General features: G+C 32.5%; 2 protein-coding genes and 1 long non-coding RNA gene across 3 annotated transcripts; 1 reads left to right on the forward strand and 2 right to left on the reverse strand.

Moving 5' to 3' along the window:
• The first annotated feature begins 1,568 nt into the window (after window positions 1-1,568).
• LOC120216215 lies at window positions 1,569-2,900 on the forward strand. Its single transcript, XM_039213706.1, has 3 exons — window positions 1,569-1,727; window positions 1,847-1,984; window positions 2,606-2,900. The coding sequence occupies exons 1-3, from the start codon at window positions 1,637-1,639 to the stop codon at window positions 2,617-2,619; spliced, it is 243 nt and encodes an 80-aa protein (XP_039069637.1). The 5' UTR covers window positions 1,569-1,636; the 3' UTR covers window positions 2,620-2,900.
• Window positions 2,901-3,718: 818 nt separating this feature from the next.
• Window positions 3,719-4,357, reverse strand: LOC120216234. The gene is made up of 3 exons (XR_005525035.1): window positions 4,194-4,357; window positions 4,013-4,113; window positions 3,719-3,887 (listed from the first exon to the last, which is right to left on the reverse strand). It is a non-coding gene; the product is annotated as an uncharacterized LOC120216234 (long non-coding RNA).
• A 139-nt stretch (window positions 4,358-4,496) lies between these two features.
• Window positions 4,497-5,598, reverse strand: LOC120214991. Its single transcript, XM_039212799.1, has 4 exons — window positions 5,349-5,598; window positions 5,109-5,190; window positions 4,811-4,878; window positions 4,497-4,702 (listed from the first exon to the last, which is right to left on the reverse strand). Exons 1-4 carry the CDS (start codon window positions 5,401-5,403, stop codon window positions 4,497-4,499), a joined length of 411 nt encoding a protein of 136 aa, XP_039068730.1. The 5' UTR covers window positions 5,404-5,598.
• Window positions 5,599-14,955: the final 9,357 nt, after the last annotated feature.

The following is a 14,955-nucleotide window of genomic DNA, read 5'->3' on the forward strand; positions in this document are numbered from 1 at the left end:
TACCTGGCGAATGTTGTGTGTTGTGTATTTGCCCCATTTGGGCACTTACAATATTTATGGCAATTGAATTTGATTTTGTTATGAGAATTGGACCGGCAGTAGGAGTCAATTAGATATTAATTTTCAGTTGAATAATTGATTTAATAAAAATATTTTTTTAAAAGAAAGTAAACTACGCATTTGTACCTAAACTAACAGTTTTGATCCACTTTAGTACCTAAACTTCAATCTTTTTCAAAACAATGTCTAACGTTTAGTTTTCATTTCATTTTAGTATTCCACCGTTAAAAATTTAATGCGTTTAGTATCTAAATTATCGGTTTTGGTCTATTTTAGTACCTAACTTTCAATCTTTTCAAAGTTTAACGTTAAATGTTGAACGGATGTACTAAAATGGAACAAAAACTAAAGTTTTTAATGACGGGTATTAAAATGAAACAAAAATTGAACTTTATGTATGATTTTTGAAATTGAAAGTTTAAGTATTCAAACAAATTGATGTACTAAAATGGAACAAAAACTAAAGTTTTTAATGACGGGTATTAAAATGAAACAAAAATTGAATTTTATGTATGATTTTTGAAATTGAAAGTTTAAGTATTCAAACAAATTAAAATTAATAATTTAGGTACTAAACACGTAATTTATCCAAACCTTTCATACGAAAACTTTCGACTCTTTACGGTTCTATTGATATGAAAATAAATATCTATTTGAACAATTGTATTGATATAAATAGACTTTCATAACTTTTTCCTTTAATTTTAAAAAGGAATGTATATATATTATTTAGAATAGAGATATTAATTATCAGTTATTTAATGAGATACGATGTTAAGTTTTTTTAATAATATATACTTTTTTATTAAACTGGCGTAAATATAATATAATATTTGTTCAAATATAATTTTTAATCTTCTAATATTTAATTAGCGTTTTCTAATTTAAATTTTAAAAGTTAAATTACAAATTATTTTTTACTAACGTGTCACATCATCAAATTAAAGATATTTAACATCTTATAAAATGATCATGTAAGTAGGGATGGGAATGAGATCCGAACCCGACGGATTCCGACCCGATCAGGTCGGGTTATTTTAAAAAATCGTGTTCGGGTCAGGTTCGGGTTTACGGTGAAAAATATCCGACCCGACCTGATTTTTTTTATAATTTTATCTTATATATTTATGAATAATTATAATAATACCCCTCTATATATTATTTTTTTCAATTAAGTCACTGTTTTTATTTAATAAAAATAATATTTTTATTATTATTTCGGGTATGGTCAGTCGTGTTTTTAAGTTATATATCGGATCGGGTGAAATCTTGTTTTTATTAGGTCGGGTCTTGGGTGGAGGATTTTTTGATCTCGGGTCGAGTCGGTGGATCAAAAACCTGACTCATGCCCATCCCTAAATGTAAGTGATTAAAATACTATTTTATTATATTCGATGATAAGAAGTGAACACTTATGAAATAAAAGTGATCATTTCTGTAGTTTATCCTATTATGTCTCTACTATTAATGTAGTGTTTTGAGGTAAACATAACCAAAGGAAAGATTTGGCAATCACCAATTCGAGAAAAGGAAGACGCACGCGAAGGTAAAGCCCAAAGGAGAAGAAGAGGAAGAGATGGCAGTGAGCGCGACGGTGATCGGAGTACTGCTGGGACTCGGCACCCAAATGTACTCCAACGCTCTCCGCAAGCTCCCTTACATGCGACGTGCGATTCATTTCCTTCTTTCCTTTTTTTTCAATTTATTTATGCAGTCGATCTCGTTCCTAATTTCGAACCCTAGACTATATAAATTTGAATTCGAAATTGGAAAACCCGAAATGCAGATCCGTGGGAGCACCTGTTGGGGATGGGCCTGGGAGCAGTGTTCGTTAACCAGCTAGTGAGTTGGGACGCTCAGCTCCAACGGGACCTTGACCAAATGCTTGAAAAAGCCAAGGCAGCCAACGAGCGCCGCTATTTTGGTCAGTGATCCTATTTCCTAAATCTAACCCATAAATTTTATCAATTTACCTGAAATCAGAACTACTAGTTTCATCTGCAATCAATTTTATTAGCATCCATTTATATCAGGGATGGACCGAGGCGGTTGCCCTTGAAAAATTCAAATTCTTATATAATTTAGATTTTTTCTTTTTATTTTGTATTGATAATATGTTTTTGCCCCCCTAAAATTTTATTAGTTTGCCCACTATAAAGTTTTTAAGTTGTCTTTGATTTATACTATTAGTCTTCTTATTTCAGAATGCTCCAATTCATGCAGTTTTGTTTTTGCTTGCAATGTTGTAGTCTCTCTCTTTTTTTTCTCGATATTGTTTCAGTTTTATACTTGTTCTATAAACTCATAAATGAAGGAGTTGTCAAAAATTGTTACTTTATCCCAACCCAAACTTACCCTCTTTTGCAAATACTGAGTTGGATTCGGATATATTTATTTCCTTAGTATTTTATGTTAGCTGATAAGCCATAGTATTAACAGTTAAAACCTTGCTCTTCATCAAGCTTAAGATTAAAGTTGTGAATCTTATCTGTTTTTATACCACTGGTTTGACATAAAATTCCGTTCCTTTCTCTTTCTACTGCAGATGATGATGAATAATGGCTTTTTGCCTGGTTCGTATAAGACATTTCATGAACCAAGAAACCGCGATCATAAAACTGGTTCAGGTTATGGACAAGATGATTTTGGACTGTTTCTTTGTTTGTTTGTTTTCGATCCTGTTTAAGAACCTTTTCTTTGTTTGCTTTTTTCCATGCTGAATATAGGCTTCGATGCCTTGTGATTCTGAATGCAAAGTGCAAACTTGTTAGTGCAAGTATTTCTCGTGTAATAATACATAAATTATTCAAACTTTCAAAGAAATTGCACTTTTTTTTCTAGATGCAGTGTTTCTTAAATTTGAAATTATTTTGCCATGGGAAATCTAGTCATTATCTTATATACACCAATAAACCATTCACTTTGCAATGTTTAACATAATAATACTTGGTTTTTTGTTCTTCAATATAATCCAATAATCCGAAAGTTGTTTGTTAAAAGCTGAACTTTGTATTTCTTTAGATAATATGTGATGTAGCTGCGTGGGAGATTGGTTTGTCATCTGCACAGCCTATTTTTCTTGTTGTAAGACGACTGAATAATAGCATTGCAGCGTATTTGAAATAGTGAGTCAGTGCCTGGGGGCTTGCATGCACGAGTGTTGTATTGCATGTGGAATTTAAGAAGATATCTTAACGTTCAATTCCCTTTAGAATTATTTATGAGAAAAGTCTCAACAAAACGATTCGAACATGCTAGATATTTCAACCATGTAGGAGTAACTTGAACTGTTTCACGCCCGAGCCTGGGTTTTGGCATAAATTAGAGAATAATGTGTTCAAATGGAAATAACACAATGTGAGGTTTCAACAATGATGTTTTCGTCTTTATTTTGATTTGAAACTATGCCATTTGTAGGGTTCCATATTCATCTTGTCAATAACCAACATCCTGATTTCCGATACATGAATAAGGACATCACTGGCTTGGCTTGATGGGGTAAATGGCCTCCCTTGTGCTTTCATTCAAGCTCACAACTATTCCAAAACTGTATAAAAATGGAACAAGGCAAAATGGCCTCCCTTGTGCTTTCATTCAAGTTCACAACCATTCCAAAAACTGTATAAAAATGGAACAAGGCAAAAACTGAATATTCCGAACAAAACAAATTTTGGGTTCTTACAAAACAGAGACATGTCTCAAGGAACAAGCTTCCAAGCTAGCTGCATAGTTTGATCGTTGATGTAAGGTCACAACGTCCACATCAGGGAATAGCTCTCTAGTTCTTCGGATGTTGTCTTGAGATTTAGAGATTTAACAATCTTATCCTGCAACGGAAAGGCGGTGTTTTGTCACCGTTCTAGAGAAAAATAGAAATTGTTTCGGAACTCCATATTCGATGATTGATGGTTTCGCTCTGCATCGGAAGTATGATAATAGTTACAAGCAGTACCTGCATTGTACAATCCTGCTTCACCATACTATATACGATCCAATCAAGACAGCATAATCTGTCACCTCGGGTTCTCGGAGACAAGATGAAGTCATTTCATCCTAAAGGGGAAAACAAAAGGATCATTCAGCAAGTTAGTCAACTTCCAATAAACAGAAAGAGTTGAAGCGTAAACACCTACTTCGTCATCACTTTCATGTGGATGTAGTCCTACACTAGATTCCGCATCCAACAAAGGAGATAACTGTTGATCTGCCATTTGCAGCGTAGCTGTGGCATCCCTCAAGTGGCATTCGAGGATTCGACTGCACACCATAAGTTTGCAAGTACAAAAGTGAGATAAAATAAGCAGAATTAGGAGGGTTTTAGAAGGCAAATCATACTACATAATCAAAGAGATTACCCGATTATAGCAGAAATCAGTATATAACAGAAGAACACTAAGTGCTCACTGTTTCCATTTATCAACCGGATAATGCTTTATCTATGAAGAATGAAAGAACTTGCACTTGCTCGTATTATGTACACGGTCATGATTAAAGAACTTACACTTGCTCATATTATGTACACAGTCATGATTGTTAATACAACCAGCTTCAAGGTATGACTTTAACCTCTTTGTTTCCTTGGCTTTAAGAACGTTCTCGATCAAATTGGACACCTCATTAATTGGAGGGCGCCGAAGAAACTCTGAAAGATGATCGAGAAAATACAATCACCAAGGAAAATTAGCAACGAAACCATCCTATCGATTACAATGGATAAAAAATATAATGCGGATTTTCACAGGGTGCCAACCTAGTCCTTGCTGAAAGCCGGTAAGTAGTCTGCCTCCAACGGCCACCAGTTCATCAAGCTTTGCCACCCTGAAATGTCCCAAACAATAATTTCGGAATTCGGTAAAAACCAAAGGCTTCATCACTTTGATTTCTATTGAAAATGAAGTTGCATCTTAAAGTTGCAAATCCAACCCCTTTCTCTAATGTGCAGACATACAATATCCTAAAGCAATTAAGGAATGAACACATCGAAACCAATGTCTAGAAGCAATGGAGTAAGTTAACAAATGTGAACAAAATTTTTGTGTTTTGATTACCCTGTCAAAAAATCTGTATAAATTTGGAACATCTTCTCCTTTGTGTCTCCTTTTAATTTCATCTCGTCTTCACGCTCCATTCCTTCCAAAAAAGAAAGCTTAAAAAACTAAGTCACGTAGAATATAACCAAAAACAGGCAGAAGGAACAATTTTTAGCAGAGAAAAAACAATTCAAAGGATTAACCTAATTGTCGTAAAAGAAAATTCCAAACATTAAAAAATGGAGGAAATAAAATTACCTCCAAGATTACAACATACGAGAAATAAAACGAACGAATACACTCTTTGAAGCATATCATCGAAAATCTTCCTTGCGTTGCATACATACCCTTCTGTACAGTTTTTAGGCCTCAAGTAAAAATGATTTTCAAAGCAGCTACTGTGAAAACAACAGCTAGCAGGCAGAGGACAAACCCGAACCAGACTAATTTAAATCCAGCGATTGTTACCCGTGTCTGTAAACTGTTGTCTGCTTCGTAAAGATTTTTTTTTTTTGCCCTCTCAGTTCAAGGCTTCATCTTGAATTGATTCATACAAATTTAAATCCAGCGATTGTTATTTTATCCAGCGATTGTTATTTTATCCAAAAATTAGAAGGGTAAAGGTACACAAATGATCTCTCAAATTATAAGATGTCTATTTATTAAAATTTATAAAATTATTAATTGATTATTTATTATGTTATAAACTCATATTTTTTCAGTTATAAATTGACAATTATTTAATTTAAATATTAACATGATGACTAAGATACATAAAATGATGAGCTTAGAACATAATAAATAATTTGATGACCATTTTATAACTTTTAATGTTAGAGATACTCAACAAATCAATACTCATAGATAAAAAATTATTTTATAATTTTTAATAATCAAGAGACCTAATAAAATAATGTTGTATAGTTAAAAAATCATTTATGTAATTTATTCAAACAAAAGCAAAACAACGTTGTCACCAGAAAAAATCAAAATCAGAAGAAAAAAATCCACTGGATCTCCCTTACTGTTGATCGTCACTGAGCTTCTTTGGCTTGATTTTAAAAAAATCCCACTGGATCTCCCTTACTGTGATCGTCACTGAGCTTCTTTTGGCTTTGATTTTACATCTTCAATGGCGGGAATTATATACCAAAATTAGCCTCCTCCACGCTTCTCTCTCTGGTCTTTACCATCTAATCTGCACCGCCCGTAACTTCCTCAAATCCCCACAAAGCTACTCCGCCAGCCCTTTTACCCTTTCCCTTTCTCCCCCAATCTCCGCCTCAAGCACCTTCCCTCTATCCCTCATCCTCTGCCTTTTCATCGCTTTCCTCCACCAATCCATCACCTCCTCCGACCCCGACCCCCTCGTCAAAGGCCGCACCCCCGTTTACCGCTTCGTTACCCTCAACTCCGCCGCCGTTTTGTTCTTCTTCTCGTTTCGGTTTCGTTTCTGATCTCCGAGACTACGTCGTTCTTCCTTTCCCTCCTGATCTCTTCTTCGCCTTTGGGTCGGCTCTTTCTTCCTCCATTCTCCGTTTTCCGAATCCGCTTCTTCTGTTCAGACGTCTGATATCTACAGGCCAAATGCGATTCCCATTTCCGCCCGCGTCTCTGCTTGGCTTCGTTGATGAGTTTGATTTTAGCTTGTCACCCAAGCTTTTTGTGGCGGAGGTGGGCCTGGGGGCGGCGATTTGCTTGCAGGGGCTTTGGGTTTTGCAAACCGGGCTCTCGCTCTACGTGGATGCGTTTATACCCGAAGGTTGTCATAAGGCTGATGTTGTGAGTGGCGTCGAGGGATCCACCAAGTGCGAGCTCGACGAGTCGCGGCTCAGGGCTGTGGCGATTCTGGATCTAGTGTTCGTTGTTCACGTTATGTTTGTTGTCATCATTGTGATGGTCACTTACGCACTTGTTGCCAAGACTTTGGGACGAGGAAAACTGGGATCGTATGGGCCTTGCCTTCAATGCTGCTGATAATAATCATATTCAGATGAAGGCTTTGACTGGCACCCAAGCTTGATCCGTTTTCTATTTTTTCTAACTCTCCGCTCTATCTTTTTTTTCCTTCTTTCTAATGAATTGTCAGTTTGATTATTGTTGTTGGGCATTCGTTTTCGAGGATTATTAAGCATGTCAAAGTTTGAACTATGTAATCGGGCCACTTTTTGTGTATACAAGCTATTCCATCTTTCTCTACTTTATGAGTTTGCTGGTAGACATTTTCACTTCATTACTTGATCTCTCTGTCGTTGAATTCTGCATTCATCGGATGTTAGTCAATGGTGAATGGAAATTAAAATTAGTCCAATGTTTAATAGCATGAAGAGCGAAAAAGAAGCTGATGACGGTAGGAAATCTTTCTCTCTTTATATAAAGGGTTACTTTTCTGTTCCATTGTGTTATTGTTTGAGCTCAATGCGTTCAGCATCTGTAACTTGATTCCGTGGAGTAATTTGATTTTTTATCATTATTTTCCTTATATCAATTTGTCACTGTTAGTGTAATGATATCGAATATTTTGATTCTTAAGCATCTATACTATGATTATCGTGTTGTTTTGAGTACAAAATATGCTCCATAATTGACTTGTAAGATTTTTTAGTACAAAAGTGTGTCTCGCATAAAAGAAGGAGGCCTTCGCTTTGCGCCTAGGCTCCATGGACCCTTTGTGTCTCGGTGTGACTTGCTTCTTTTAAATCTAAGATGTCTGGCAGAGAAGACGGTGAGTTATCAGCCATGTCATTTATCTGTGTTAGTCTCAGATGATCGATATTAGCTGAAAAAAAAACTAAACCATTTACCCGCAGGGATGTACATCTTATTAGTAAATCTTTGTGTGTGTTTATATAATTCACATGAATTAGTGGATTTGGTGGAATGTGTTGGGACATCGAAATTTTGTCTATACTGTTGAACAATATAGTGCATAGACTACTAGACTTGTCTTCATTATTAGCATTACATTTTCGAACCAGATCGTATGTAGCCGAGCTTTTATAAAGGTATTGAGTAGAATTCGGGATGAATATTGTCGAAATAGATTTCATGAAGCTGGGACAAAAGGTATGCATAAGATAGACTCGCACCGAAATTGTATTTCATACTTGAAGAACCTATTAGATAGCCATTTAGTTTATTATCATTCTTAGCCTTAAATAAATTACCTTCAAGAAATGAAGCTTTCATTTTGATAGTGTAGGGACCTTTCCTTAAACGCTCAAATTTACGTTATTTGTAATAAATTTGTTTGTGTATGCTTCCCTTCTCTTCTTCTCTTCTTCTCTTCAGTTTAATTTGAATGGCACCTCCAGAAAGGCTCCTATAAGAACCCGTCTTTCAGCGTTTCTTCAAGGAAAGGTCAGACCATGGTGGCCAATTATATATGTTTTTCCCCTCACCTGATATCAGAGGTAAGGTCTTAAACCAAAATTTCCTATTTGTTGCACCTATGGATTTTCTTGCTATTGTTTCGTTATGTTGATGATGTCGTAAATGTGTGCTAGCAAGTTATTGTTTTCTTGTTGCTCTTGTAAAGATTAATATTGATACCCATATCTATATCCATCTATTGTCTTTGCATTCGTGGAAAAATATGTACCGTCTGATGAGTTCCATTCACAGAGCTGATATCTTAGATGAATTTAGAAATCCGGGTTACATGCCAAGAGAAAGAAATAAAGGTGCAGTGAAAGGTGGGAAGCTGAAAAAAAAGGGGGGAAACAGAAGGTCGTAATGATTAATAACCTATTACCAAGGGTGTTTTTTGTATATCTTTTCAAATATATTCTTAAGCTTTCAACTTGGAACCAATTGGTAATAGCTAAAAGGTCATGCACTTTGACTTGACTTTGAGTGTGGCGGCCATCGAGGGTGGCTTTTCCTTAGGGCTGTCGAGAATTCCCCAGTCTAATTCTTTCTCAATTTTTCCACGACACCGTTTAAAAAATTAGGATGGCTTTTCCGGTGACCACATAAATTATTTTTTATCATTTTTGTATGATATAGTATTTTTATTTTTATTATTATTTAATATAAAATAATTATAAATATAAAATAAAATAAAAAAAGAATGTGGTTGGATGTCACCGTCGGATACCATCGACCGTCGTAGATGGTGGTCGTTTGGTCCCAAATTTCATAAGTCGTTTCGTCTTGACACATTGAGTCCGAATTCGACCTACATTTTATTGAAACTTACTCTAAAGTCTACAAATTAGAGACTTAAAGCGAGGAAGTCGAAACGTTTCAGTCAATATTAATGGGTTTTAGGACATTTTTCGATGAAATAACCATCAAATTCAAACTTAAGGAGTCAAGACGAAATTGCCCATGAAATCTAGGATCGAACGGTCACTATCTATGATTGTTGTTGGTGGTCGTCGGTGGCAAACGACCACCTTATGCTTTTATTTTTTAATTTTTATTTTTTATATTAAATAATAATAATAAATGACACGTCATTCAAAAATAATAATAAAATAATTAAGAGAAATCAAAACAATAACAATTCGAAAATTTCAATGAGTATATTAGAAAAACTAAAGGTACAATGAGTAAAATATGAGAGAGTATATTTCAGTGAGGAATAATGTAATTTACTTAAAAAGTTATTAAACTAATATTATTATAAATAATAAAATAATTATGGGTAAAGTTAACAAAGGATTCTCCAACTACATAATGTTGTTTTATTGAGTCCCTCAACTATTTAAAGTTATAAAATAATCATCAACTAGAGGATATTGTTTTGTCGAGTCACTTGACCATCAATAAAATAGTCACATAATAATTCATATGTTCTAAACTTATCATTTTTCGATAAAAATTTATGGCAATTTGAGTTGGACGTTAATTTATTGACTGAGATATGATATAATCTAATTTCACACTCTCAAACAACTACATATCTCAGTTAATATGTTAACGTCTAGCTCCAATTATCATCAATTTTTTAACAAAAAATGACGAGTTTATGACACAATGAAAACTTTTAATAGTCAATAAACTCAATAAAGCAACATCCTATATAGTCATGAGACTATTTTGTAACTTTTAATAATTGAGATATTTAATAAAGTAACATCCTATTGTCAGAAGACCATTTGCATATTTTATCCAATAATTATCTAATATATTTACCGCTAATATCACAAATAAACTCAAGAATCTATCAAGTATTATTGATCATTACTACAAAATACATATTAAGTAAATATATCAAATAATTATTGTTTATAGAATCACTGATACATACTAAGTATCTAATATTTTTTAGAGTAGACTATCTATTTTTATATTTTTATTTTGGTCATGTTATTATATTTTTTTATAAAATCATATTTAATGATATAATTTTTTATTTTGAACGAATTTTAATTGTTGATTTAACAGAAATGATAATGTATTATGACATAATAATAACCTTAATTTTTAAAATTTATATATTTTATCATTTTGATCTTGCTTTAAAATAATTTAATAAATGATAATTAAAATTATTATTATTATTATTATTATTATTATTATTATTATTATGTCATATCAAATGACAAAGTCAACAATTAACGACCAATAACCAAAATAGAGAAATGTGAGGTTAATATGATTTTGTTAAAAAATATTTAGATGACTAAAATATAAACACAAGAATAAGTGAAGGATCAAATAAATAGTTTATATATTTATTAAGTTCAATAATTAAATATTAAAAATATAAGAAATAATATATATTTTTTAAACACAGACAGAAGTTTAAAATTTACTAGTGGTAGGTATAGTTAACCTTTCATTTTCGTTGTTGGAATATGAATAAGCACATAAGCATCGACTCTGATAGGGATGTCAAAAAAATTCGAACTCGACGGAGAAAATCGAAAATCGAATGAAATGGGTTAGATTTGGGGATGATAAATGAGGACGGGATGGGGAAAATCGTTTATGTTAAACGGGGACGAGGACGGGTTAGGTAATCTCCGCCCCGATACCTGATCCGATAAATATTAAAAATAATTATTATATATATAATATTAATAAATTTAATTTAAATTAAATTATATATATAATATTTATATATTTAATTTAAATATATATATACAACCCGATACCCGACCCGATACCCATTTAAATAACCGTTTATGCTAAATGAGGATACTCATTTTTTTCACAAATTTTTCCGATTACCTGATGAAGATTACCATTTAAATTTCCGTGATTTTTTAAACAGAAACATATATGAATTTTTTAAACGGGACGGACCAATACCCGGCCGTTGCCCTCCCTAGACGGGTAGTTCTGCGGTGCGGCGCCTAAAAAACGGCTAATATACGGCGTGACCGGTTAAACAATTGACCGGTTAAAATTTATACCGGTTATGTTATATTATTTAACCGGAAATATTATAAAGTACAATAACATACTAGGTAGCGCTTATATAATGTAATAGGTAGCGCTTATATTTACCTATTTTATAAGTAATCCGGTATATTTATACCGATAGTATTGCAAATTTACCTATTACATTATATTATATTGAAAGTGTCCATACTTTTTATAAAAAGGATCGATACTTCTTTTAAAGTTATGTAATTTATGTTTCAAATTTTTTTTAATAGTGTTTCATATTTTCCACCTACAATATTAATTTAATAATTTCATTTGCACAAAAAATTATTTGATTATTTGATATTTTATAAAATATTATTTAGAATTTTAATTTAATAATAATATATCGTAACGTAAAAAATAAATCATTAGACGCCTATAATTACTAAATTAATATCTTAAAACTCACTCAAAATATAACCTTAAATTAATGTTTTCCACAGTGAAAAAAGTATGGACACTTTTATAAAAATGATAGACACTTTACAATATAACCACTACCTATTACATTATATAAACGATACCTATTACATTATATAAGCGCTACCTATTACATCATATGTTTACCTATTATATTGAAAGTGTCCATACTTTTTATAAAAAGGATCGATACTTTTTTTAAAAGTTATGTAATTTATGTTTCAATTTTTTTAACAGTGTTTCATATTTTCCATCTACATTTAATTTAATAATTTCATTTACACAAAAATTATTTGATTGTTTTGATATTTTATAAATAATATTTATAATTTAAATTTAACAACATTAACCAAAGATAATAAAATATGTAATATATATGTTTATTGTTTTTAATTTAATATAATATACAATATCAAACACATTCCAAGCTATAATTACAAGCTAAGGACACTTGAAGAAGCAAGAGAACAACTATCCAAGCAATCAAAACCGAGAAAATCCCAACATGATAACAACTGAACATATCATATCAATGTTCAAACTCAAATTGTAGATTTTGATTTCCTTTTACTTGGCATCATGAGATTTGAATTTTGATTTCCTTTTGCTTGGCACCATATGAGCTTTGGATTTTGATGAGCATCGGAAGTTTTCAGACTTATGATTTGGGTGGTACTCAGAAGCATTTCGGACTTATGATTTTAGTTGCTATTTGTTTACCACCCAGATCATACGCCCGAAACGTTTCTGACGCTTTAAAGTTGACCAAAAAATACAATGGTCGGGATTTCCCTCGCTTTTAAACGTTGGAAAAAAAACAATGGAAATTAGGAATAATCAATGATAACATGCATATTGGCTTGGCTAATATTTATAGTGGAGCCGAAATATATATTGAAATTCAAACTCAAATTGAAATTTAAATTCAAACTCCAATTACATATGAAATGAATTTGAAATGTAGTGTTAAATTGAACATGAAAATTGCATAATTGATTCATACTGTTCAAGTAACATGCTTTATGAACCATCAAGCTAAAAGACAATATTGATTGAGTTCAAAGCTGAGTTGTGAGTTGATGGAGTTGTCACACTTGTCACATGGTTGGAATAAGTAATTTGATTTAATAATTTTATTTGCACAAAAAATTATTTGATTGTTTTGATATTTTATAAAATAATATTTAGAATTGTAATTTAATAATATATATCGTAACGTAAAAATAAATCATTAGACACCTATAATTACTAAATTAATATCTTAAAACTCACTCAAAAGATAACCTTAATTAATATTTCCACGGTGAAAAAAGTATGGACACTTTTATAAAAAGGATAGATACTTTACAATAACCACTACCTATTACATTATATAACGATACATATTACATTATATAAGCGCTACCTATTACATCATATGTTTACCTATTATATTGAAAGTGTCCATACTTTTTATAAAAAGGATCGATACTTTTTTTAAAAGTTATGTAATTTATGTTTCAATTTTTTTAACAGTGTTTCATGTTTTCCACCTACAATATTAATTTAATAATTTCATTTACACAAAAAATTATTGATTGTTTTGATATTTTATAAAATATATTTATAATTTAAATTTAACAACATTAACCAAAGATAATAATAAATATATAATATATATTTATTGTTTTTAATTTAATAATAATATACCGTAACATAAAAAATAAATCATTAGACGCCTATAATTACTAAATTAATATCTTAAAACTCACTCAAAAGATGTATATACTAAATATGTAGTTAACAAACATACCTAATATGTAGTTATTGTACATACCTAAATTTAATGATAATATATACTTGTAGTTATTGTACATACCTAAATATGTACTGCGAATTTAATGGTGTACCCACCCTTTAACTACCACTACCAATGCCACATCCTATTGAAAGCAGCACGGCTGAAACATGTTCAAAATGAACCTTTGCTTACATCTCCATCAACTCTTGGAGCACTGAACTTGCACAACAAAATTTGTGCCATGGATAATACTGATGTAGACAATGTTAAGCCAACCGAGGAATGCCATGAAGTACATAATGTTGATGAATCTGACAGATTTGTTGGTCAGCTCTTCTGTTCACGTGATCAAGCTTGGCACTTTTACAAGGGATTCGCACGGGAACATGGGTTTAGTGCACGTAAGGGAACAACACGGCTTGACGTGGAAGGGAATTTGAAGACACAAGAATTTTGTTGTTCCAAAGAAGGGTTTCGAGTATCAAAAGTCAATACTGTTGATCGTCAACGTGCTCATACGCCAGTCACAAGAACAGGATGTAAGGCTAGAGTCGTAGTTACAGCAACAAATACAAACGATCAATGGGTTATAAGTAAGTCTGATCAGAAACATAATCATGCATTGTGCACATCTGCTATGACACCATTTATGCGTTCTAATAGAGCTGTAAGTAAGGCTGATATCGATGAGCAACAACATTGAAAGAGGTCGGTGTTGGCACGTCACAAGTAATGAACTATTTAACGCAGCAGGCAGGGGGCTATCATAATGTTGGATTTACACATAAAGACCTCTACAATGCACTTCAAAGAGGTAAAGCAAAGGAAATCGTCGATAGGGATGTGAATGCGCTTATTTCCTACTTTGATTATAAGAAACATGATGATCCGGGTTTTTTATGACATACTCGGTAGACGAATCGGGGCATTGTATAATCTTATTTGGTCGGATTCTACATCGAGATCGGATTACACATGTTTCGGTGATGTAATTGCGTTCGACACAACGTACAAAGATAATTTGTATGGTCGACCAATTATGCCTATTGTTGGTGTCAATCATCACCATAACACAATTGTTTTGCCACTGCCATAATCGCTGACGAGACGTCAATCTTTTGAGTGGGTGCTACAGAATTTTTTAGAAGCCATGATGAATAAATCACCTATTTCCGTTGTAACCGATGGGGATAGGGCAATGCAGAGGGCTATCAAATCTGTTATCCCTTATGCTAAGCACAGATTATGTTCTTGGCATCTTTCCGCAATGCACAAGCTAAC

Source organism: Hibiscus syriacus, unplaced genomic scaffold (assembly GCF_006381635.1).
Source record: "Hibiscus syriacus cultivar Baekdansim isolate YM2019G1 unplaced genomic scaffold, ASM638163v2 tig00000764_pilon, whole genome shotgun sequence".
Classification (NCBI taxonomy): domain Eukaryota; kingdom Viridiplantae; phylum Streptophyta; class Magnoliopsida; order Malvales; family Malvaceae; genus Hibiscus; species Hibiscus syriacus.

Excerpts from the sequence above, each read along its gene's own strand:
- LOC120216215 (XM_039213706.1), top strand. The coding sequence starts at position 1,637 with ATGGCAGTGAGCGCGACGGTGATCGGAGTACTGCTGGGACTCGGCACC. Across the intron at positions 1,728-1,846 it reads CAAGCTCCCTTACATGCGAC|ATCCGTGGGAGCACCTGTTG; the intron begins GTGCGATTCATT and ends CCCGAAATGCAG.
- LOC120214991 (XM_039212799.1), bottom strand. The coding sequence starts at position 5,403 with ATGCTTCAAAGAGTGTATTCGTTCGTTTTATTTCTCGTATGTTGTAAT. Across the intron at positions 5,191-5,348 it reads CGTATGTTGTAATCTTGGAG|GAATGGAGCGTGAAGACGAG; the intron begins GTAATTTTATTT and ends CTTTTTTGGAAG. Across the intron at positions 4,703-4,810 it reads CGGCTTTCAGCAAGGACTAG|AGTTTCTTCGGCGCCCTCCA; the intron begins GTTGGCACCCTG and ends ATCATCTTTCAG.